The 25750-nt window shown below is 39.7% G+C and overlaps 1 protein-coding gene across 5 annotated transcripts in view; it reads right to left on the reverse strand.

Moving 5' to 3' along the window:
- Positions 1 to 920: 920 nt before the first annotated feature.
- LOC129751071 (unconventional myosin-Va) overlaps positions 921 to 25750 on the reverse strand; it is an 82768-nt gene continuing 57938 nt past the window's right edge. For 3 of the 5 annotated variants that reach the window (XM_055746342.1, XM_055746341.1, XM_055746340.1), the window contains exons 3-13: positions 23111 to 24163; positions 22800 to 23046; positions 16160 to 16722; positions 16029 to 16049; positions 8366 to 8479; positions 7811 to 8247; positions 6491 to 7746; positions 2910 to 4026; positions 2477 to 2849; positions 2145 to 2408; positions 921 to 2077 (exon numbers count right to left, since the gene is read on the reverse strand). In XM_055746342.1, coding sequence (XP_055602317.1) covers positions 1844 to 2077; positions 2145 to 2408; positions 2477 to 2849; positions 2910 to 4026; positions 6491 to 7746; positions 7811 to 8247; positions 8366 to 8479; positions 16029 to 16049; positions 16160 to 16722; positions 22800 to 23046; positions 23111 to 24163 — 5679 coding nt within the window. In that variant the 3' untranslated portion in view covers positions 921 to 1843. The remainder of the gene's footprint in view (positions 2078 to 2144; positions 2409 to 2476; positions 2850 to 2909; positions 4027 to 6490; positions 7747 to 7810; positions 8248 to 8365; positions 8480 to 16028; positions 16050 to 16159; positions 16723 to 22799; positions 23047 to 23110; positions 24164 to 25750) is intronic. The other 2 variants (XM_055746343.1, XM_055746344.1) reach the window with 2 other exon arrangements.

A 25750-nucleotide genomic window follows, 5' to 3' on the forward strand; every position in this document is an offset into this window, starting at 1 on the left:
TGCCGCCTACAAAGTGATGTCCCGAATCCTACTCCGCCGCCTAACGCAACCAGCAAACAGATTCGTAGGAAGTCATCGGTCTACGATTCAGATCTTCACATTACGGCAAATCCCCCAAATTCTCAGCAATCAAAGTGAAAAGTTGTCTACGCCTTGAGATGAACCTGGGGCAGACATAAATTTCATGTAGGACCGATTCCTTTGTATCTACGTATTAACAAAAAACGAACACACGCATATAGGATCTCAATGAAACTTCATGTTTCTTTGAAGAGATCTAAATTCTACTTATGATTAAAGCGTACATCGTTCAAGGATATAATGACTAACATCTTACTAATGCTAACACCATCAGCCATAGAAATGTGCTATGTACTATGGAGACGAGAATGGATCTCATGACCTCTGGCATAGAAGACTTGAACGCTATCCTCTAGGCCACGGTCGGCGGCATTCCGGGCAATATGGCGATGAAGGTATTACCTGAAACTGCGTCAGCATTTGTGTGCTCCGTGATTTAGATCTGTTACATTCTACCCCTAGCGTAGAGCTCCAGGCCGTTCCTCTTCATGTGTCCTCAAACATGGGTTCCTCAAGCCACGAATACTCGTGGCAACTACGATGAAATCACACACAGATCAAATCACAGGGAAGTACATGTCGGATTATGTGATGGTACTTTATAAAGCATTCAGTCCATGAAGCTTGTCCCACAGCTGTCGCTAATTGGCCAGTTAGGCTTCGGCCCATAAAAACTTTATAAGTAAAATGCATTAACAAAACCATTTGTAAATAATAAAAATTCTACAGGTAAGTGATCGTTTATCACATTCAACATCCATATTTGAACAAAAGACAATCCCATGTCATCGCTTATTTTTGGGCTAAGTTCGGATCAGTTAAGTATTTTTACTTTAAGGTAATCTTGACTTGCTTTATTGGTTAACATGCCAGCAGCTCACGGCAACTATCCGTGAGTTCATCTTCATAAATTTTTCTATTTAGCAAAAAAATGCTACTAAACGATAAATAGTAGTAATATTACGTAACATTAAGTAATATATATGTTTGTATGCTAATGCTCTAATGGTTTCCTTTTCGCTATGTGTACTTTCGTTTCCATCCAGTGATTGTTTATTAAGTAGTTTTCAGTGTCAACTGTCTGTATAGATTATTGTTTTCTTTTTATTCTTTAAATAAGTGCGATAGCTCTTCTAAAAACTATCGAACGCGTCTAGATGCAATAAATATAATTTATAGGTATGGTTCTTTTAATCCGTTTGCTTCCGTTGTTTTGTTCCTAATCCTAAGTTGAACGCCCGTCCAAACATAGTGGGTAAATAAACTATATAATACAATAATGGAATACCATCTCGTTCTAGTCCGCTATAATAGGACTAGTAAATGCACTTTTTGTTTTTAACTCTGTGAAGTTCAACATGGATCAGAAGAGCGATCGATGTTCCGATTGATTGGAAGGCGGCTGAAACCGTAGTTTTGAACTTTTAGTCAGCCAAATACATTTGAAAGGCAGAGAAACCGTACTCTGAGTACGACATAGTTACGCGCGGGGTACAAAACGTTAGACGTTTACTTGTTTTTTGATTTCGATAGAACTCATTTTCTCGAATATGTATTATTTCTTTTGTTTAAGAATCAACAAAAACTAACAATCCAGTAGAAGTAAAGTCCAGTGTTAGCCGATAAAAGCAGTTCTTCAACAATCAACAATCCAGCTTTCGGTAACACTCAAATTTTGCCTTCACTATTATTCGATTGACAGATAAAACAGCTTGTTTTTTTTCTAAACAAATATTAATACTTACCTTTAATGGTTGATCATTTATATTTTCGTGATAAGTCCGTCAAGGTTCAACTCTTCCGGTACATCGATTTCCTCCAGGTTGACTTCACTGTACTTGTAGGTCACGACCAGCGGAAGAACCATCTCCTCGTCCATCATGTAAGTATCCGATTCGCTGTGTTTGGCTCGTTCCTTCAGCTGCTGGGTTAGCCGTTCGATGAAGATCGGCTTGATCGCGTTCTCACAGTCGTCCGTTGAGTATGATTTTATGATCTGAAGGTGGAAAAAAAGAAAGTTTAGTCAACGTTATATGGTTATGAGGTCAGGTGTCGAAACAAACCTTCAAAATCTGCGGTGTAGTGAGGGAAGTGCTCAGCTCCAGCAGGGTCTGAACGTCCTCCTCCGTTTTCCGGGCTTGCAGAATTCCGGAGATTTGGTTCAGCGGTTCCAGTGGTTTCGCCACGTCTGGATCCATTGCCATGGTGCGGACCCAGGTCTCCAGACAGCCTACGTTGTAGCGTATCTTCATGCCCGTCTTCCACATGCACAAATCACCCCGCAGCATCAGACTGTTAACGGCCACCGCACAAATGTAGTACATAAGCTGGAATGAGATTACATGGGACATTATAATCAAGCTTTTTCCAAATTAAGAAGACTATCTCAACTAACCTGCTTAAAGATCTGCTCGATGTAGCACGACTCCATTCCGTGGCTGCTCAGCAGCTTGTGCAACATATCCAGCTGCTGCACCAGCGTCTTGGGCTCCCGATTTTGCTCCGGCGAAATGTCCAGGGACATGGTTCGACCTCGACTTCTACCTCGGGCCATTTCGTCGTGATCCAGTATGGCCGGTACGATGAACTGTTTGAGGCTCTCTTCAATCTGCCTCATCAGAACGTCGTGCATGCTGATGATCGTTTCGTAGATCACCTGACGATACTCCGAGAGATCAAAGTTCTTCAATTGCTGCTGGTTCTGGGCTTCGGTGTTGTACTGCATGTAGTCCGGATAGGCACCGAACTGCTTCAAAAGATTGTGTAAACTAGAATAAAAGAAAGGTTACCCGATTTTTGTAAAGAGTTATTAAGGCAGATAAACTCACGTTAAAGTATTGACTAGCCACAGGATTCGAATTTCGCTAATGTTTGGTACTTTGCACAGCCGCTTCATCATCTGTACGAAACGGGTCAAAAGAGATCGCACTTGATTGTCCGTGTTCACAAGATCTGTGTAGCGGATACACATAAACACTACATAGGCGGGTAAGCTTGGCAGCAAGGTCACTGCTACACGTGGCTTCAAGTCCGTTACCAATCGCTGCAGGATCTTGGTTTCATCTTCCTGCCGATACTTCAAGATACCCTGGTAGGATTGTGCCTTCTTTTTGACCACAACAGCCATATTCTGGAACTCATCGTTCGACAGTATGGAATCGTTCAAGCCGTGGTCCCGTAACCGGTTGCAGAGGATATTATTTTTCTTAGTCAAGTCACCAATCCTGGCCAGAAGCTCGTTGAACTGCTCTTGCAGTTCTACATACGCTGCCGTAGACTTCTTCAACTCATGCCTCAAGAACTGTTCACTCTGTTTCAAAGCGTCCACATCAACATTCTCCACGGTACCTTCAACTTGATCCTGCAATATGGTCTGCAAATCTTGCACCTCCTTGCGCAGTCCCTCAATGATTTTATTGTTCTCTACCAACGTTTCGTTATTGGCATCGGTTAAAGCTCTCAGTTCTGACTCAAGCTGACGGTTGACCAACTTCTGCGCCTGGAAGGCCTCCATCAGTTCGACCTCATCGTGAATCCGTAAACTATTGTCACCATTCGGATTCAGTCCGAACTGTCCCAGCGACCTAAGCGATTGACTCTGCTGTGCCAATACAGCCTTCAGGGAAATACACTCATCTCGACGACGTCTCAGCTCTTCCTGAAGAGCGTTGTACTGTGCCTCTATTTCAAGGTCTTCAACACCTCGTTTGATGCTATTCCGCAGCAGGTTGTAGTCCTGTCGAAGCTTTTCGATTTCCACCTCCAGTTCCGAGGCCCGGATCGAGTCCTCGGTACTGAAGGAGGCATTTTTGCGGAAACGAGCTACCTCTTTGCGTAGCTGGTCGCTCTTGGACTTCTCCTCCTCGAAGAGATGCCGCATCTTCAGGATGATGGCTGTTTGATCCTTCTCCGGTGGACTGTCGCTGGTATTTGGGGTTGAGTGGTCTGTGAGGGGACAGAAATGGTTTGTCGGTGATGAATATTGAAAACGGAAGGAATCAAGATGTCAACGAAATTATTTGAAAGTTATTTTACACAAAAGAAACGCTTTTCCTACAGACATTTTATTTTAACTAGTTAGTAGACACAAAAACGGATGTCGTGTTAACAGAGCAAACCATTATCATCTAACTTATAAAATCAAATAGTGATATCTTACATACATGGAAGTCAGGAGAGAAAATTCCGCACCACTAGCGATAGAGAGAAAAAGATTCTGTTTGGGGTCATGACAGGAGAAGAGTTTTTAAATTTCATTGAAGTTCGTCGTAAGATAACAACGAATAATAATACAACACGCACTATTAGTAACCGTAATCTAAATGTATTTAGGGAAAGTTTGAGTACAAAAAGGAGTATTCCAGTTTCAACCATCAAGGTGTGCGCGTACGGTCTCTCTTTTCCACAAACCTAAGTTTAGGGCTTATGGGCTCATCACTTATGGAAACTGAAGGAAGATCTTCAAACTAGATTTGATGGATGGACAGAAAAGTCGTCAGATCAGAGTAACTGTCAAACTGGAAGGTTGCCGAGCCAGCATGATTGTGAGGTCGTCGAAAGCGGTTCAGAGAAGGTCAAACCAGAACTGGTATGATACTCCGTATCTGTGTAGATTTACTGGTGTAACTGGCGCATGTCCACGATCAGCTACGTTCGATCGGCACATGACAAGTTCGTATCATGAGTCGGTAGAGGAGAGGTTAAGCCCTGAGTCGTTGAGACGACAGAGCTGACTTGCGAATGAATATTGTAGCGAAGCGCACTATTTAACAAGAGTGCTACTTGGAACTCTTTTTTAAGCGGATTTGTGCCAACGTTAGAACTTACCTACACAATTAACACACGACGACACGATACTTAACGTTCTTACAAACGGAAAAAAGGATTCAAAATTACCTTTTTTGTCGATCGGTATCGTGCTCGATGTTGCCCATCTACAGAACGATGTCTGACTGACGAAATAAATTACTGGCAGGATCGTACTACGAGTGTCGTAGTATTCGTTGAAGGATGGTTCTTTTATCCTTCAACGAATACTACGACACTCGTAGTACGATAAAGGATGGTTCCTTTATAATTTATCCTTCAACGAATACTACGACACTCGTAGTACGATCCTGCCAATAATTTCTTCGTGTGATCGATCAGTCGGACATCGTCCTGTAGATGGGCAACATCGAGCCCGAAACCGATCGACAAAAAAGGTAATTTTGAATCCTTTCTCACGTTTGTAAGAATGTTAAGTGTCGTGTCCTTTAATACGTCGTGTGTTAATTGTGCTACTTGGAAGACCAATAGGAAAAAAACTCCCTCTGAAAGAATTTTTGGTGCAGTTTTGTTCAACCGCATGATGTGCGTTGGAATTTGAGAACCCTTTGTTTATAAAAATTTAATAATAATCATGTTCACAGAGTACAACCAATCGCATACCATTTGGTTGAATAATTACACCAGACATCTTCTACAGAGAGATACCTGGGAATCTGTAGTATCAAAATAACTAAAAATCAACTTTAAATAACTTTAAAATCAGGACTGGTTTGGTAACAACGACTTATAAAATTGCAAGCTACCAAATCGGGACAACACGGAGAACATTATTCGATCCGGTAATCCATTGGGAGGGCGTCGTGTAGGGAATCCATAGGAAGGTTTTCAAGCCGAGAATTCATTGGAATGTTGTTGAGCCCTAGCATCCATGGAAAAGTCGTCATGCCGGGAACCCATTGAAAATCAATGAAAGCTGTAGTGTGGCCGTCATCTAGCGAGCCGGAAAGTTGTTGACCAAAACCAAAGGAAGGTTGTTGAAGTTCAAGGGATCGAGTCCTGGTAAAAGAATTCCTTCGTAGTACTCTTCCAATGGTTTAGCGGTTTTAGCATCTGTAAGATGAAAACCTTCATATTCTCGAAAGTTGTACGACTTAGGATAAGTCCTCCTCGAGTACACCTAAAGTTTCATTGTAATCCTTTATTACCCCCAAACGGAAAGTAGCTTAAGAAAAGCCTGGATTTCGGCACACCTATTAAAAATATATCTAGGAAAGGCACTATTTTTGTAAATAGATAGGTATTGTCTTACAACCGCTTTTGAATGCCGTTCAATTTGAGGTTAAATTTAAACAAATAACACGTTGTTATCCAACTTTAACTTATACTGTTAGATTCGTCAAAGAATTTATCAACATAAATTTAATTTGTTACACACTACCTAGACAGCTGTTATGTTGTTCCAGAAAATGAAATTTCAACACTCCCTTTTAAAAAAGAATATTAATGGGAAACGAGTAGATATTAGTAGCAGTCAGTATAAACTGCGTTAAAAAGTTCACAAGTTAGTAGGTCAGTGTTAAGTCACACGGACGAAAAATGATCAGTATTTTCTCACAAAACTGAATCACAATCCACAAACCTTTCAGCATACTAAACGACTCCGGCGGAGTGCTATAGATACGTTCGTACTCGATACTGGAAGGAACGTAATTCGGGACTTTTGCCCTGGGACTAGAAAGGATTGCTTCGGGCTGCTGCTGCCTTCCGGTACCCGCAACCCGGGGAGTTGGAGGAGATTTTTTCTCCGACTCTACACTACTATCGCTGCTGCTGACAATGGTTATCACCGAAAGTGGCGGTTTGGTTTCTGGCCCTGACGCCGCCGCTGTGTTGATAATTAGATTTTTGCGATTATTATTTACTTCACCTTCGTAAGAATGATGCGGAGAGCGACGGATTTCCAGGGTGTTTTTGCCGGAGTTGTACCCGTAGTCGTCTTCGTTGGTGCTGGAAGCGTTGCTCACCGACCGGGAATGGGTCTTGAGATCGTGCGAATTGCTGACGATGTGTTGCATTCGTTTCAGTTCGTGGCGCAGGGCGTTGTTCTCGGTTTCCAGATGATCTTTGTCCTTCATCATGCGTTGATAGGCTGCGTGTATTTCGTTGGAATCCGCTTGGGAAAGTAGTCGATCTTTTTCGAGTTTGTTTACGGTGCTGATTTCTTTAACCTGCTCGCGCATTTTGGCTAGGTCCTGTTCCATAAGGACACGTTCCTTCATTCGTTCCTCCTCTTCTCTTTGCTTTTCCTCAAGAAGGATCATCTTTTCGTCGCGTTCTCCCTCTAGCTGCTTGATTACGACAATCAGTTTTTCATCCTTTTGTTCTAGCTGTAGCTTCAGGGCCTTGAGTTCGTTTTCTTGGCGTTTCAGGTCCTGTAGCTGCACGCGCATTTCCGGTATGGTTGCATTTTGTTTTTTCAAATCTGTATTCTCCTTCGAAATCTGATCGTAGCGCTGCTGCAGCTCGATGATCTTGTTTTCCAAACCTTTGTACATTTTTTGGATATGCGAAATGGTACGGGCTTCCGCCTTTAGACGTTTGTACTGACGGCGAGCCAGGAAGCGACGAATTGTGGCTTGACACTTGACTATGTTGGCCAAACGCTTCTTGGTACGCATCCGGGCCAGATAACCCCGGCACAGTCGCTGAATCTGAGTGGCTTTGTAATTATCCAGGACCATTTTGAACTTCTGCCGGGCCAGAAGACCACGTGCGTATGTTTGTATACCAAGAACTGACTTTCGAACGCGTTGATATTTGACCCGTTTGAGCCAACCTCGGACGTATCTTTGAATCGTGATGGCAGCACGATTTCGCCGCAGATCTTCCGCTTTCCTGAAAATAAGATAAAATTGTTAACTTGAGAAAATGATTCATATTCTGCAAAGGATAAACTCACTTCCTAGCCAACATTCCTCGCGCATGCCGTTGCAGCCCGAGAGCAGTCCGTTTCAAACGTAGATACTTCTTCCTACAGATAAACCTCCGGATCAGCGATTGCACCAGGATGATGTGCTTCTTGCGGACATCGCCGCGCAACTGCTCCAGATAGGCGACCTGCCCGGCCCGGAAGAAAATCTGCGTCTTACCCAGTCGATACTTGTCCGGATCGGTTAGCCAGTTGCGCACAATATTGGTACAGGTGGCCTTCTCGTTCCAATCCACGATCTGTACCCGCTTGCAAAGTAACCGATAGCGTTCATAAAAGTCCTCGTACACCCACCGCGAGGGAAACCCGGCCGCAGATATTCGTACCGTTTCCAGCACGCCACAGGCACGCAACTGCTGGACGATCTTCGGTGCCTCCCACTTGAAGGCGGCTTTTTCTTCGTTGGGCTGTTTTCGAATGATGAATCACGGCATGAATGTATCGTACGTGCAGAAAATGATCAATATCAATACATATATCATTCGATCGACTACCTATAACTAATCAAATCTCACATCTTCTTACCTTAATGCACCTGACGTAATGCGGTGTCGTGTTGTGGAGCGTGGTGATCAGTAGGGTCAAGCTTTCTCGGAACTGGGAACCGACCGTCTTGCGCTGCTGCTTCTGAGTCATCGGCTGAGGGTGATTGAGAAAATTTAATAAAATTACAATTACTGTCAGTTTTGAGAAAAATGAATAAAGAAAAAACTATATTTGAACAAGGTTTTCTCCATATTTTCAGAGATTTTGCTGTTAAATCAGATTAAAAAAAAATAAATTCTGGTTTTAGACAAGATACCTGCATTTTAAATAAAAAAGCGAATCTAGGTCAAAAGCTATTATGGCAATTGAACTTGATTTTTGGAATTGTTGAGTCAGTTGAGGCTGAAGGCTGAAGCCTTTAAAAGGCAGTCTTGTCTTTCTGGAGTTGTAAAATCTTTTTCAAAGATATAAAGTCTTCTAAGACTTGAAGGGTTTTTTTGACGCCGGTAGAGTCTTTTAACGGTACAGTTTCTTAAGGGCCGTTGAGTATTCTTAAAGCCTTAGGTTTATTCTAGGGCGTTGAGTCTTTTAGGGCTTAAGAGTTTTTTTTTGACCATTATTTTAGAACCGTAGAGTCCTTTTAAAATTGATGAGGTCTTTAAGGACCGTTTGAGGTTTAGATTTGGTTTGGACGTTAGGAAGAGGAATCAAGCTCGTAAATTTCTTAAGAAACTTCAAGGCTGTAGGGCCTTTTAAAAGTCATTTAATCTGTAAGAAAACCTTAGCTATTATGGCCTGAGGCTTTTTCAGAAACAGAAAGAGTACTACGAATGTCATGACCGAGATTCAATCTCATGACCTCTGGCTTAAAAAAATTAAACACTATCCTCAAAGCAATCGTTGGCGGCCTTTAAGACCTAAATAATCATTTAAAACGATATGATCTTTTTAGGCTAACAGCTTTTTAAATTCCATAGAGTCATATGGTCTGTTCAACACTCATCCGTTCCAAAAATTTTTACCCGTTACACGAGTGTCAATTTGACACTTCTGACTAAAACCAATATATCTCTCTTATTTCCCAACCGATTTTTACAAAATTTATAGTTTTGGAAACCTCGTGATTCACGAGGAGAAACAGTTAGAAAATCGGGAAAACGAGAAAAAACGCGACAGCGGAAAAAAACATGTCTGTTTTCGTACACAGCTTGCTGCGACCTCCTGTTCACTTTTAGTGTGCTTCTGTTTACGAAAACAGAGAACGGATCCACATCCCTTTGAAGTTTGTCACAATATTCGATCCTTTTCACGGGCTAAAATAACTTTACGTTGTCAGTGTAGATAAGAATTAATGGACAACTACTAACTGAGAACACAACTTGTTATAAGTTTAACAGTTTATTAACTAATGGATAAAGTTTACAATCTAGTGCTTGCTTTTATAGTGAGTCGAGAAAGACATGATTGCTATGATAAATTCAAATTCAAATTAAGATTGCTGTGATCGGTTTTCGTCTCAACTTCAACACTCCTCCTAGACGAAAGCAATCAGACCAATCTCCTTAGCTAAATAGTCTATTCTAATACCCGGTAAGGGTTTCGTCAAAATATCTGCTATCATGTTTTCTGATGGACAGTAGATACATGATATTTCGCCTTGCTTCATCTGGTCCCTGGTGAAATGAATTCGAGCAGCAATGTGCTTGGTCCTGCTGCTAAATTTTTCCGACTCGATGATCTTCAAGGCGCTTTGATTATCACCAAATATCGAGACAGCTTTCACCTCCTCGTTCAAATCGCTCATCAGTTGCTTCAGCCACAATGCTTCCTGTGTAGCCTGCGAGAGAGCGATGAATTCCGCTTCAGCCGTCGAGAGAGAAACACAGGTTTGTTTCCGGCACGCCCAGCTCACCGTTCCACCATGCACCATGAATACAAAGCCGCTGTTGGACTTTCGATCGTCTCGATTCTCGGCCCAATCTGCATCCGCGTAGCCGACAACACCTTCTGGTCCACTGCAGTTGGATAAACGAAGTCGGTATTGAATCGTCCCTTTCAAATACCTCACCACACGTTTTAGCTCATTCCAGTCGACTTGGGATGGGCTACTTGTTTTCCGGCTCAGGATCGAAACAGCAGTCGCAATGTCCGGACGACTATTGACCGCGACGTAGAGAAGCTTACCAATAAGCTTCTGGTACTCCTTGTTGTCCGGAAGTGGGTCACCTTTATTCGCCTGCTTGACGTAGCCTGGATCAAGTGGAACCTTGGACACCTTCGCATCGCCTAAACCACTATCAACAATAACCTCGTTGATGTACCGATGCTGATTCAGGAAATAATCTCCGCCTTTCTTTTCTATTTCTAGACCTAGGAAATAGTGAATATCACCCAGAGCGCACACTTCGAAGGACTTCTGAAGTATTCCGATTAGAACGTCGATCATCTCAGCATCTTGGCTTGCCACCACCAGGTCGTCCACGTACACCAGAACGTAGCACCAAAGCTTGTTGTGGCACTTCCGGTACAAGCATGGATCCGATTTGCACCGTTGATAGCCAGATTTCTCCAAAACATCGTGCAGTTTCTGATTCCAGGAACGAGCCGCCTGCTTCAGTCCGTACAGGCTTTTCTGGAGACGACAGACCTTGCCTTCGCTGCCCTTCACGGTGTACCCACACGGCTGCTTAATAAACAACTCCTCCTCAAGGTCACTGTAGAGAAAAGCCGTTTTGGTGTCGAATTGTTTCACTGTCATGTTTCGTCTCGCTGCCACCGCCATCAACGTACGGAACGTATTTTGCCGGACCACCGGCGCGAAGACCTCTTCATAGTCCGTACCAAATTGCTGACTGAAGCCCTGCGCAACAAGACGCGCCTTGTACCGGATGACGTTTCCAGCTGCATCTCGTTTCACCGCATAGACCCACTTACAGCCGATCGCTTTTCGGCCAGGTGGTAGGTCAACCAACGCCCAGGTGCCATTCGTTCGGATGGATGCCAGTTCTTCATCCATAGCCATCTTCCAGTTCGCAGCATACGGTGAGGCCAACGCTTCTTTGTAGGTCTTAGGTGCCTCACACTGCTCCAGAATGCGCCCAGAAACAGCAGCTGTGCCACTGAAGCCAGCTTCTGGCTCACTGTTGGTAGCACCAGCCCCCGGAACAATCGGTTGGTTCTGTGAAGAATGGGAAACGAAAATACCTTTGCCCTTCATTTGGTAATCTGCATACTTGCCTGGAAGTCTGTGCTCCCGACCGCTGCGCCTCAACACCTGTGACCAAGGTGGATTTGAGTTGTTTTGCGGAGGGAGCACGGTCACATCAGTTACGGTGTCAGTTGATGTATTTCCATCTGCAGATTCGTAATCGGTTTCTTCAACATCGCTAACCGAAACGACATCATCGTCCGGTTCACCAACGACAGCAACATCATCAGCATCGCCCTGGTCTTCGGAAAAAGTTACTGGGATAACTGGAACGCTTGAACCCTCGTTGCTCGTCGTAGGATTTGTTATCGGATTATCAGGAACGCTTGAACCCTCGTTGATAAAGGACACCTCTCTGTTTTTCTCGATGCTCCTCGTTTTCACATCGAAAATTCGGAAGCCCTTGGTGTCTTCCTCGAAACCAACAAGGATGCACTCACGTGATTTCGGGTCCCACTTCTTGCGTTTTTGTTTCGGTACCTGCACCATTGCCTTCGTACCAAAAACTCTCACGTGCGACAGATCAGGTTTCCTGCCACTCCATGCCTCTTCCGGTGTCAAATCATGGCCTCGAGTGGGAGACCTATTGATGAGGTAAACCGCCGTCGACACTGCTTCGGCCCAAAACTTCTTGCCAAGATTTGTCTCGTACAACATACACCTGGCCCGTTCAACTATGGTTCTGTTCGCTCTTTCGGCAAGCCCGTTCTGCTCAGGAGTATAGTCGTTCGTTGTCTGATGACGTACACCCAAACCTTTCAGATACTGCTGGAACGCGTTGTTGGTGTATTCGTTGCCGTTATCGGTCCTCAAAATTTTCATTTTTCGACCGCACTGCCGTTCTGCCATCGAATGAAATGCCTTGAAACACTTCAGCACCTCGGATTTTTTTTTATAAGCGCTTGCAGTGTTCGGCATCGCTAACTGAAAGATTAGCGCCGCTAATTAAATCGCTAACGCATGCAAAGTTAGCGATCGCTAATCAAAACCGCTAAATGATCTGAAAAAGTTATCGCTTCAAGCTTAAAGCGCTATTCGCTAATCGCTAACTGTTTACCAAGTTATGTATATTTTTTTGAATTTCATGTTAAATCATCAAACAATCGGTTTAGACCCTTACTCGACCAAAGCAACAGCACCGCACATTATAGCATTTTCAACTCGACTTTTTTTAGATTGGTTTAAACTTGTTTAAGTATTGGTCCAAAATTTATGAGATTTGAACCCAAATTGAGGCAGTTCTAAAGCGTTTTACAGTTAATGGAACAAGATTGTGGTTGCCAGTTTTTTCTCAGATTTCATCTTGGTCCAATTGTTGTATGTTTAAGATTTTTATCAGTGACACTCATTAATGCCACAAATTCGTGTCGAGACTCAAGCACAGAAAAACTCAAGTCAGTGATTTAATAAACGTGTACGTGAACAACATTTTCAAACTTAACACTAGAAAACAAAAAACAGTTTACATTCGAACTTGAAACAAAGGCTAAATGAACTGTTAACAGCATTTGACAATTCATAGTACAACAAAACGTATACTTCTATCAGTAATCTTTCGTGAGTTTTTAACAAATATATGAGAGATAGCGCTCTTCAATTAGCGGAACTAAAAATTAGCGAAACTTTCTAATTCGCTAGCTTGATCAAAATTTAGCGGTAAAATTAAACCGCTAACAAAAAGTTAGCGGACTAATTAGCGATTAGCGGTTTAGCGCTTTTGTGCCGAACACTGAGCGCTTGCATTGTTACAGGACCACAGCTGATTTCATGTTCATAGGTGCAGTTTTGGAAAACTCGTCATTTTTGTTTCTCAAATAAAATTCAGCTACAACACTTCAGTTTTTCGTTATTCAAAGTCTTAGAAAAAAAATCTGAAAAACACACTTAGGAAAAAAGACTGTAGATCAGCAACAGAATAATAAAAAAAATTCACTTAGTGTCCAAAAAAGCTGAAGTTAGAAGCTATACGTTGCATATAAGGATATAATTTTTGGAATTTTTTTCAAGATCATGACTACAAAAAAATGTAAAAAGTGAATCAAACCAATCGAGAAATTTCCTTTAATTCAACCTCGGTATAAGAATAGTTCAAATACCTGTTTTTTCTTCAAATATCTGTATTCCGATAGCAACTTACTATATTCTTCAGTGAAAGTTTTCGACTGTTTAATGTGTATCGTTTGCGTTTCCTTCCCTTATATTATCCGCGTTAGTAAGCTGCTAATAAGTAGCAAAAACCTCCGAATGCTCGGCAGTTGTGCTGTTCTCTGTTTTTGGGTATTTCCTGGTAGTGCTTCATTATTTTCTAACCGATACTGGGTACTGTAGGTTGCTGTCGAAATACCAGTATCTGAACTATTCTTATACCGTGGTTGAATTAAAGGGAATATTTTGATTGCTTTGATTCAGTAGAAACATTCAATCAAGTAGGCTCACAACACATAATAGAGTAAAAAAGTTTACAACACAACCATACTTTTCAATCAATGAACCGTCAAAATTGTTTGAGTCAGACCAGATAAATTTTGAAAAAAAAAGGATTGAAAAGTTGATGTAATTGGGCACATTTTTGAGTTTATATATTTTCAAAATACGGAACACAGAATTTTCGAAGATTTTTCAAAAGTTTCTGTTTTTCGAAGCTCATGTCAATTTGAAATTTCTCTGATTTTCTTAGACTTAAAATCTACTTTGCACTAGATTTTGAGTATAACGAGAGATTTCCGTAATAAATTTATATTTACCAAAAAGGTAATTTCATACCGATTTTAGTGGTGTAATTAATTGTATTCGAAAAATATGCGTCCAATACAGATGATCATTGTCCGAAAATTTTTAAGCCGGATTGAGCAATGTCCAGAAAGATCCAGAAAAGACACCAAAACAAATGGAAATCAACAGAGAAGTTTTTTCAAGTACAATCCAAAAATTTCTACATGGGAAGTGATAATTAAGGTACATTTTTCTGAGTGGTTCGTCTAGCTGACTGATAAACATCTACAAGATAAAAAAAAAAGCTGCCAACGGTAAAATAAACAAAATACGGTGGTCAAATCGTTCGCAAAATATTTGGACCGCTAGAGAAGAGATATTTTGAAAAAAAAAAACGCAATGGACAGCAAAACGAACTCCTTAACGGGCACCTGGCAGGATTCCGGTCAAAATTTTTTTGTTGATAAGTCTAGCTTGTATTTTCCGGAGATAAACAAGGAGAAAAATTTAAAAAATATATGTCTAGTCTATGGAGGCTGGCGGTCTGTGGAAGCTATAAATCAGTCAGTGATTTATAACGATTGACACGATGAATGGCTCAATATAGCTTCGTTCAACCGTTAGAAAAAATCGGTTTCAACTGGTTTCTGTCAACTGGTAGATGTTCAACGAGCCAATGTTTTGGTCGAAACTAGTCAGGTCGTTGTTCATTGGAGCAAGTAGAAACTAGTCAAAACCAATCCAGCTCGGCAGCAGGATTCGTTTCGACCTGGTAGAAATCGGTCGAAGTCAATTGGAAAGGGACAGGTGATCAACTGTCAATCCACTTCTACTTGTTTCGACTCGTTTCGACTAGGTTTCATTGAACAGACCTTATATAAAGAAGACTGAAGAAGAGACATACTCTTTTGCGTAGGGCGTAGTTTCTGTGAAGAGCTACAGGCTCGTTTTAGGGTTGTATAGTCTATTCTTGCCCATTTAGAAGTTAAAAAAAAGAACACTGAAATATTTACCTCACATGAAATTTATGTAACATTCAGCAGAAAAAAGCAATTCATCGCCGACCGTGGCGTAGAGAATAGCATTCCAGTTTTCTAAACCAGAGGTCATGAGATCGGATCTCTTTTTATTTCTTTGTAGGGGAGAGCCCACTGCGACCAGTAGTTGATCTATTGTGGTAATTACCCCGCGTTACTGTATGCTATTGTGATTGAGATCGGATCTCGGTCACGGCAAAGTATTTTTTCTGTGTTCTGGTGGTTTAGCATTTGAAGGCTGCAAGCCATCATATCCTTGAAAGACGTTCGTCTTAGGGTTAAAGAAAGATGATCTCTTCAATGAGAATGTGTGTTAGTTTAAAAACAAATCAAGGCAGACCTCGTCAGATGTCAGTCATATTTTTTAATCCAATTTTTTTTGCGAATACAAGATACAATACAATACAAGATTAAATTGAACCTTAATCGAGAAGCCAAGCGACGACAAATTCCACTTCATGATCCTGACTTCAGGAAAGGCTTAGGGAAAGAAATCTTAGTTCAGCTGAGTCCAGAGGACCGCTTGCAGCCTGAAGAGATTACAGGAGTCAGTAATATTAAGGAGAATTTTGGGAGTCACGTCACTCAATAATTAAGTTCAAAATATTATCTTCAATTTCAACGTTAAATTTTTCTAATAGCTATTTTAGATTTTTAACTTAAGAAAAACTTCTCCATATATTGTTTAAGGACTACAAACTATACATTAACACTGAAATAGACATAAGTAATTTCTAATACAAACCTTTTTTCGCTTATCTGCAGGCTACGTACACGAATGACGAAACGAACATGAAATAGCATAAAAAACAAACACAGGACGATCACATTAGTACAAATAATTGTCATATTGTCATAAAACTCATCCAACCATACCTGAGCCCTGGATGCACTGATGACGACCTTAACGCCTGCCCCTCCCCTCGGCGACTCAACCGATTCCGACGAAGCCTCATCCTGAGCGTTCATCAGCTTATGGCACAATTTCATATCCGAAATCCGCAACACATTGACCAGTTCCTTCGAGACGGTGTCCCGATTCTTCTCCAGGAATCCATGCGACTCATAATGGACCGTATCGGCAAAATGTTTAATCAGAAACGCACTGGTCCCGAAACGTGGCTTGTCGAAGTGCCTATGTTTTCCACACTTCTCGAACAGCTTCCCAACCCAGGATTCATCCGATCCCCGCGGCATCCGACATTCCTCGTCCAGCAGATCCAGAATGCCCAGCTTCGTCTCAATCAGATCGATACACGGCTGGTTGTCGTAGAAATCGATCATCGTCCACTCGATACCTTCCTTCAGGTACTGTTCCTGTTCCAGTTTGAACACGTGCTGGTTGAACTGTTGCTGCAGCTTTTCGTTGGCATAGTTGATGCAGAACTGCTCGAACGAATTGATGTCGAACGTTTCGAAGCCATAGATGTCCAGCACGCCTGTACGTGAGGGGAAAACAGAATGTTACATAGAAGGGTGGGTATCCGGTTACGAAATGCCGAAAAAAGCGACACATAATTAGTGGAAATCGATCCCGGCCTAAATAATGCTAATTATTTAGGTACCAGTCGGCCTAAAAGGTGGATTTACATACAGGTCAGGTGTAAGCGAATGTGAACAATCATCCCGAAAAACTCGACAAACTACGTTATTTAGTTTTGTTATTCGGTGGCGGTAATAAAAAAATGAGAGCTAGTTTTTCATTCGAAATCTGATTTTACTGAATGTCAAAAGAGATTCGAATGGTTAAAATCTGACTCAAAACTGAACAAAATTGATTTAAAGGGTGAATTACAGAATAATATTTTTTTTTTATTCCCGAAGATCAAAATACAAACAAGATTCCGAAAGTAAAACAACAAAATATTGAAACTAATAAAAGAGATTTAATTTCTGATCTGATTCTGACTGAAGTTTCAAATCAAAATTTATATCTAACAACGTCTAGAATTCTGAACTTAGATTCAAATGTATAAAAATGATGAAAAAATATTTAACAATTTTTTTTTATTAAAAATAAGAAAGAAATAATACAACATCGAGAAAATATTCTCACTCAGTAATAGCGAAATATTCAAAGCTTTTCCCAAATTTTAGATAAAATTAATCTTTACTATTTCAAAAATATTTTCAAAAATTATAAATAATCGAGAAAAATAACAGACAAATTTTCAAAATAATTAAAGAAACATTTTTGGAGAACATTGAGACGCAATTAAAAAAGATAAAAGGAGATAGACGAAATTTCATTCATTTGATATGAGAGGAGTTAAAATCAAAAACAAACGTTATAGTTTGAGACAAAATTGTTTTTTTTTAAACTAAATTACAAAATTTATGACTAATTGAGGCCAAGGGAAACACAATTGGAAAACAATACAATCAAAATCAAGATAAAATGTTTCAAAACTTCGACAAATTTATGTAAACATATTGGATAAAGACGAATTTTAACGATTTTGACGATAAATTGAATGGAATTTCACTAAAGAGATAGGAAGGGAGGTTCCCTTACATTCTTTTTACATAACTTGATAACTAATCAAGCCAATTTGGCATGGGAGAGTATTTGAATACGACAAATGTTTCTATCTTTATTTGAGACCCCTTCCGTCTTCCTGTGTGGATACAGGAAGGAAGAGGGCGGCTTCCACACCATCATGGTTGGTCAGCTCCTCCCAAATGACAAGGAGCCGGGAGAAATCAACACTGTTTTTAGTTCGGCTTCCAAGCAGAGATGCCAATGAGCCTGATTTTTCAGGATTTGCCTGATTTTTCGAGGCTCAGTCTGATAACCTGATAAGCCATTAAATTTCCCTGGTTTGTTGAAAATATGCCTGATTTTTGCGAATGTGATGAAAAATGGGTAATGAAGAACCATTCCTGAAGTGAAAAAGTGAAAATGTGGCTGAATCAAATTAATCGAAAGATTCCCTTTAATTCTTATTATAAAAAAGGGAATTAAAGGGAATCATTCGATTGCTTTGATGTAGTAGAATTATTCAACCAAGTAGGCTCACAAATGGGGAGCGATGACCAAAAAAAGGTCGTTATTTTGAGCGGAATTTCCATTATTCTAACGAAGCCTGATTTCGCCTGATATTTATTTCACCAGTTCCCTGATTTTTGAAAAAAAATGTTGTCAACCCTGCTTCCGAGTGTAATCCTCTTTCGCTGATCGATCTCCACTCGTCATCCGAGTTCACATGAGCTGTAAGTGACTATGACGGCAAGTGTGAAGTGTGAGAGCATTCGCATCTGAGTGGGAGAAAGAAAATTCTTAGCCAAGAGCGCCCTAGTGTTTCAGTCATACACCTCAGTGTAAATAGAGAAAAAAAATATTTAGACTCCCACCACAAAACGTACAAAAAATAACAACATTTTCGTCCCCCTGTCAGCGTTGCCACATTCATATCTTACTCTTATTATAATTTTTTTAGACCAATTACTAAATGTACACCAACAACGAAAAAGATCATCAGTGGAAAGTAATAGTAATCTGTAGTTTTTTTTTTAATTTTGTTTGACTGTTGATACTTTCCTGTTCTCTAAATTTTCCAATAACCAAATTAATAAATTATCTTAAAGGTGTTTTAAAATCCGGAAGCTTCTTTCCACTGTGTTATTATTTCTCATAAGACCGGAACAAATTTCAAATCCTTCAAAATAACAAATTTATATTTGTTCCAGCCTAATTGACGAATTTCATCTGAATATAAATTCTGTCTTTTTGTAATGAAATGTTCAATTTGTCTACCCAAATCCTTAAAATTAATCTTCTATGCGGACAGAATCTGTACCAAAAAAAAAATTGTAGATTTAAGAAAAATCTGTACAGAGAGATAGAAGAGATAAGAAGTTGGCTTTTCAAATATCATCTGAACAGAAGATTACCATCGGGTTAAGAGGTTAAACTGTTTTATAAAAACAATCAATTATAATTAAGATTTTTTTTTCGAAAATCAGGACAATTCGAAAGTTTTTGGAAAATCAGGACGGCTTCTCGAAAATCAGGACAAATCCTGAGGATATCCCAGGCACCTCTGGTTCGGAGAGCAGCTTTTTTTCACGTGAACGTAAAGAACTGTGTTAGCTCTCTGATTTCTTCTCAACAAAATGCCCAATTGATTTGTCCGGAGAAGGGAACTCTCTTCATCAGCGGATGTGAATGCTCTCGCTCACTGTTATGTGTTTACAATTTCACATCTCACTCACAGATTGGGGGAGCAAACGCAAAAAATAACACTCTCTTTCACTGGACAAACCGATCTGAGCAGTTTTGCCATCCATGCACACAATTTTTAATGCTTAACTCGTGAACTAGAAACGAGCAAATGCATTTGTTTTGCATAAAACGAGGATTTATCGAACAACTGGAACCAAATTTGACATGGGAAATAATTTATTGAGAGGGTTTGGTTACGAAAAACTGGGATCCCCCCTTTTTCCCTTTTTTTCAGCAGTGGAAGATGCACAGGAGAAAGGGGGGCTTCCATACTTTTTTCGAGAACTTATCAAGCAAAAGAGACCATATATTAAAAGAAAGGTTGTTTGCGTACAAATAATATGAGACCCTCATTTTTTGTCAGGGCGGAGTCGGGAAATAGGGGGCAAGTTTTTTCTATCTTTTTTAATTTGGAAAAACTCATTAGACCAATGCAGCGAAATGTGACGTTATTTAGATACTGAAAATGTTTCTTTAAAAGTTAGTTAGTTAAATATACATTTTGGCTTGGTTAAAGAATATTGAAAAACAAATTCAGAGATCATGTCAAGAAAATTTGAGATTCGAAACTCCAGTTGCAGCTTTCATTTTAAAGCATTTGCTTCTGAATAATGTTAAGATTTGATTTTAATTAAATTAAATCTAAAATTATTTTCTAAATTTCATTTTTTGAAGATAAAGCAAAGTACACCGGGTCAGCTAGCTAAAAATAAGAAAAAATATTTTCAAAAAAATAAAACTTTGAAATTGAGCATGTAAATTGAGTAAATAATCAAAACAAATTCAAAATCAAGATAGAACAATTATCGACTTTAGCCTTATTTCAACACAAATTTGAAATCAAATTAACACATAAAAAAGAAGAAAAAAATAGGACTGAGCTAAAATCGCGAAAATACAAACATATCGTAATCCAAGTAAAGAGAGATGAAGATCAACTTGAAATTAAAATAAAGTTTATTCAAATTGAGAACAAAATTGGATAAACATTTGATTAAAATTGGAATAACAAGAATGATAATTTTGAAAAAAAAAACAAAAAAGATAACAGTCTGGAAAGGAATTTACGCAAATTTGAACAAAATTGAAGCACAATTGAGGCAAAAAATAAAATTTAAAAAATTGTCAAAAAATAAGACATAGTTAATAAGAAAATTCTAAGGTGGTGAAAAGAGCGAAGAGCATTTGAAATAGAAGCTTGACCACATATTAAATTCTTTGTCCTGCACCAATTAACTGTATTGAAACAAATTGCGGGTCAAAGAATTTAGTATGTGGTCAAGCTTCTATTCCAAATGCTCTTCGCTCTTTTCACCACCTTAGAATTTTCTTCTGATCTTCTATCCGTCTTTCATTTCAACTCTTTAACCCTCACCGATAAAGCCGCAAATTAATTTCATTAAACAAATTCACGGTGATTTCTATTCTGAAAAATTTAAATGATTTTTAGAAAATTTTGAGATCTAGGAATTTCGAAAAAAAAGTTCAAATAATTGAAAAAATCAAGGTACTCTGTTTTTTTATAACTTTTGTCACAAATTTGACTCAGATTTTTCTGAATTTTGTTTATTTGATTTCAATATTTCTTCACAGTTTGATATCAATGTAGTCCTGAAAGTGTCTATGATTTTAAAAGATTCTTTAATTTCGTAGATTGGAGGAAAAAGGTGAAATCAGAACTAAATTTAAAAGATAAATTGAATATCATTCCGATGAGGTTCTGAAACAATTTAGATACTGATGCAATAAAATTGAAACTAAGAACAAACAAATTTGGGAAGAAATTAAGATCAAGCTGAATTATTTTTATATCAAAATTTGAACACAATTTCAAAACAAGAGAGGTAAAATTATGATCACTTTTTGAAGCCCTAACAAAAAGTTAAAAAAAAAAACAGAATGAATCGATCAAATCTCAATCAAATTCACACAAATTCCAGACTATATAATTGATATGAAAAAAAAAATAAATGATTGAATTGAGACCTCCACAAAATTCATACAAATTTGAGAATAATGTTCAAATCGTTGATTCAAAATGGAATCAAAATCGAGAAAAAATCGACAAAATTACCCAATATTTAAAAAACAATTGGGAACATTTATAACATAACTCAAATGATTAAATTTCAAAATGTTACCAAAACTATAAAAATTGTAAAATTTGAGAAAAAAAAAGTTTTAAATTGTGTCAAAAACTACCAAAATTTTCCAAATTGTCAAAAATTCGCAAATTACGCAGGATTGTCATGGCTATTCAATTATTAAATTGCCTAATTGTTTGTTAAAAAATTTTAGAATTGTCAAAACTGTCAAAATTTCTAAAATGATCAAGCATGTTAAATTGTTGAACTGAAATTTTTATAACATTGTGAAATTTTTTGATCATTTTTATAATTGCACAAATTAGCAAAATTATCAAAATTGTTAAAATTGTTGAAATTGCTAAAATCATCAAAACTGTCAAATAATCTAAATTATCAAATGATCAAAGTTGTAAAAATGATCAAAATATCGACAACTTATTTTAAAAAGCATTAAAATTACCCACATTGCCAAAACAATCGAATGGTTTGAATAAGGAAAATTATCAAAATTCTCAAATCATCACGATTGTCATGAAATGAATGTCATAATTCTAAAAAAGAATTAGGAAATTAACAATATTAATAAATTTGATGGTTGTCGATTTTACAATTCCAACAAATTGTCAAAATTTTAAAAATTATAAAACCTGTCAAAATCGTCGAAATAGTCAAAGGTAAAAAAAAGAAAAAAATGAAATGTTAAGATATTGATTGTTAAAATTCTAAAGTTATCACAATTGTCAATATTGTAAGAATTTTCAATCAGATTACCAGGATGCCAAAAAATTTACAACCTTTGAACCATCGCAATGGCAATGGCTGTAACTTTCATTTTCGTTAGTAAAAAACTTTAAAAGTTTTTAACAAATTATATCTCATAAGGAATGATCATTAAAAGTCTTCTTCTGATCTTTTAAAAATGGAAAACTAGAAAATTGGGTAGGTAGTATAGTAAAGTTTTGAATGAAGTCTGATTTATTCACGTTCACTCTTACACCAAAAGAAAAATCCAGCTTTCAGAAAAAAAAAACAGAAAAAGCGAAAGAAACTTACAAACCGATGAATTTATAAGTTTCTTCGCTTTTTCACTTATAAATTGATTCCGATCCAATTTGATGATGTAAACCATGTAGTTGTCTGAAGGATTCAAAATTCTAAATGGGACAATTTCAACGTAGACTTCAACCCGCAGAAAAATACATACCGATGAAACAGTTCTGCTTCTTGCTGCCGGACAGATTTCGGTTTATTTTCTTAACGATATGCTGGAAAAGTTCCGCGTACACGTGCTTGGCTAGCGCATCTCGAGCTGCCTCCGCCTGGGATTTATTCTGCGGAATCAACACACTATCGTTGATGGATTCGATCAATCGGTTCATGAACCACTTGCGCAGCTCTTCCCGATCCAGCTTCAGGATGTCGCTGAATATGTTCAGATGCAGATCGTCTTGCTGCAGGGTTAGGGCGGGTTTGAAAGAAAAATTTCGAGAGATATTGTGAAAAGTAGTCACTTACCGCTATACTGCATGCTTCCTGGTCCACTTCCTGCGTCTGCTTTCGTTGCTTATGGGTAAACTGTATATTTCCTAAATGCAGCACAGCTGCCAAAATCTTCATGATATCACTAACTTCACCGTTATCAAAGCCAAGAACCTTAAGGGCGTTGACGGTTTCTTTGAACTGATCCTCATCCGATACCCTCACGATGTCCGGCGAGTTGCCTTGGTTCAGAAAGTGGAACTTGTCCTGGTGATCCAGCATCAGTTCCGGCCACTGTTTTCTGGCCGCACAAAGCTGATAGAATATGTGATAGTTTCGCTCGCCAGGAGCCTGGAATACCACCCGAGACTTCTCCAACAGGTACGTCTGCATGGTCCCTCCCGTAAGTGACATCAGTGATATCTGATTGGTAAACAGCAGCTTGGTAAACTTTCCAAACCGTGAACTATTGTCGTTGCGGGTTGTTTTTGCGTTTCCGATCGCCTCCATAATCGGATTACTCGCCAGGACTTTCTTCTCGATCTGCGTTTCCGATTCGCTTCCCCCAACAGCAGCGAAATATCGCATAGCGTACTTGGCCGAAACGGTCTTTCCGGCTCCCGATTCCCCACTCACAATTATACTAATATCACATTTTTCTCGTTCTAACTTGGCGTACGCCTCCTCGGCCACGGCGAAGATGTGTGGTTCCAGTTCACCCATCGAGTGGCCCCGATAGGCCCGTATCAAATCCGCACCGTAAAGCGGAAGCTCCGCGTAAGGATTGATCGCCACCAGGACGATTCCACAGTAGGTGTAGATGGCATGCCGTTCCCGGAAGCGGACCTCCAAATTGTACAGCACATCCGGTTCATGCAGGTAGGACAGTGCGGTGAGATCGTTCTGGCCGATGAGGATGGCAGGGTTCCGCAACGGGGGCAGATCGCTGCTGGATTTGATTTGGATCGTGTGCTTCTGCTGTCCTTCGGCTACCACCAGCTCTAGCGTGCTGTCGCCTTCTTTGTAGTCTTTGGTCACGACCGCCCCCTGCCAGACGGTTTCCGGATGCGGGATCCATACCCGGGCGTCCTGAAAGAAAGAATGAGAAAATGAAGAAATCAATACCTTGGAGTTGAAGTAAAAGAAAACACAAATCAGAATTACAGAAATTAAGAAAGCTTTAGATTTAAAAAGTTGAGTAGTATCATTTTCCTGTAACATGCATGACTAGTAATATAAAACAGTATTGGGTCCAGCCAGAATACTTGTATCTTGTGGGGTGAGAAGACGATAGAACTGGAAACAAGTTCAAATTTGATTGATGAATTTTGGCCATTGTCAAAGTTCTCTTAGGACGATACGCCTGAACGAAAAGTTTGCAATTAGTTAACAAACTAAATTTAAAATGCTTGTTTCAACATCGTCAAAATAACAAAATCGAATGTCTTACGAAAATGCTGAGTAAAACGGTAAAACTTAAACCAAATTTCTAATCACTCTTTTTCAGTCCTGTTTTTTTGTTTCCTACCTATTTTCTGGAGCTCCTGAAGCTTCCTCTCAAAATAATTCCGAATTTGGACGAGTTTAGCAGAATGTTCTACTATGACACAAAAACAACGTCCTTGGACACCATTCCATTTTTTATTTTGAAAAAAAAGTGCAACAAGTGAAGATTCTTCATCTTCTTCTTCTAACACCAACATGGAAAAAACTTCTATGCATCCTGGAAAATGAAAAACTTGCGTTCTACATTTATCTTTTCATCATAATGTCTGATAACATGCATTGCAGATACTACTACGGCTATCGCAAGCATGGATTACCAGACAGAACATCAGTGATTGATATCACCTTTGCGAGTCCATCATTAAAAACTGATATGAATTGGAGAGTGTGTGACGATTATACCCACAGTGATCACCAGGCGATACGCTATAGCGTAGGAAACCGAAATCCGGTGGCAGTAAGGCAGCTGCCAGTGCACGAGCGGAGATGGAAGACTAAAGTGTTCGACAAGGAAGTGTGCACCGAAGCTGTATACATGCAGGACTCATCCCAGGTCCATAATGCTGAGCAGCTGACGAAAATGATGGTAGCGGTGTGCGACATGATCATGCCCAGAAGAAATACACCGAAGTGGTGGCGACGACCGGCTTACTGGTGGACTTCAGAAATAGCTGAGCTTCGTACTAGCTGTCTAAAAGCGAGACGACGAGCTCAACGGGCGAGAAATGAAGCCGACAGAGAAACGAGAGGTGCCGTTTACCGAGCAGCCAGGGTGTCACTTAAGCGAGCTATTAAAACAAGCAAAGAAAACTGCTACAGAGCGCTATGCCAGAGCGTAGATGATAACCCATGGGGCCAAGCCTATAGAGTTGCACTGGCGAGATTCGGTGGCCCAAGGTCGCCGACCGAACAGTGTCCGGAAAAACTGAGAGAGATCGTTGCACATCTTTTCCCGCAGCATGGCCCGACGCAGTGACCACTTACCCCGTACGACGCGGGTGCCCACGACATCGAGCCAGTAACGAACGAAGAACTCGTGGCTATCGCTAAGAAACTTGCGGTGAATAAGGCCCCTGGTCCGGACGGAATCCCAAATGCAGTGCTGAAGGTGGCGTTACAGACCATTCCGGATACCTTCAGAGTGGTGCTACAAAAGTGTCTCGACGAGGG

The sequence above is a fragment of the Uranotaenia lowii genome, chromosome 3, assembly GCF_029784155.1.
Source record: "Uranotaenia lowii strain MFRU-FL chromosome 3, ASM2978415v1, whole genome shotgun sequence".
Lineage (NCBI taxonomy): Eukaryota > Metazoa > Arthropoda > Insecta > Diptera > Culicidae > Uranotaenia > Uranotaenia lowii.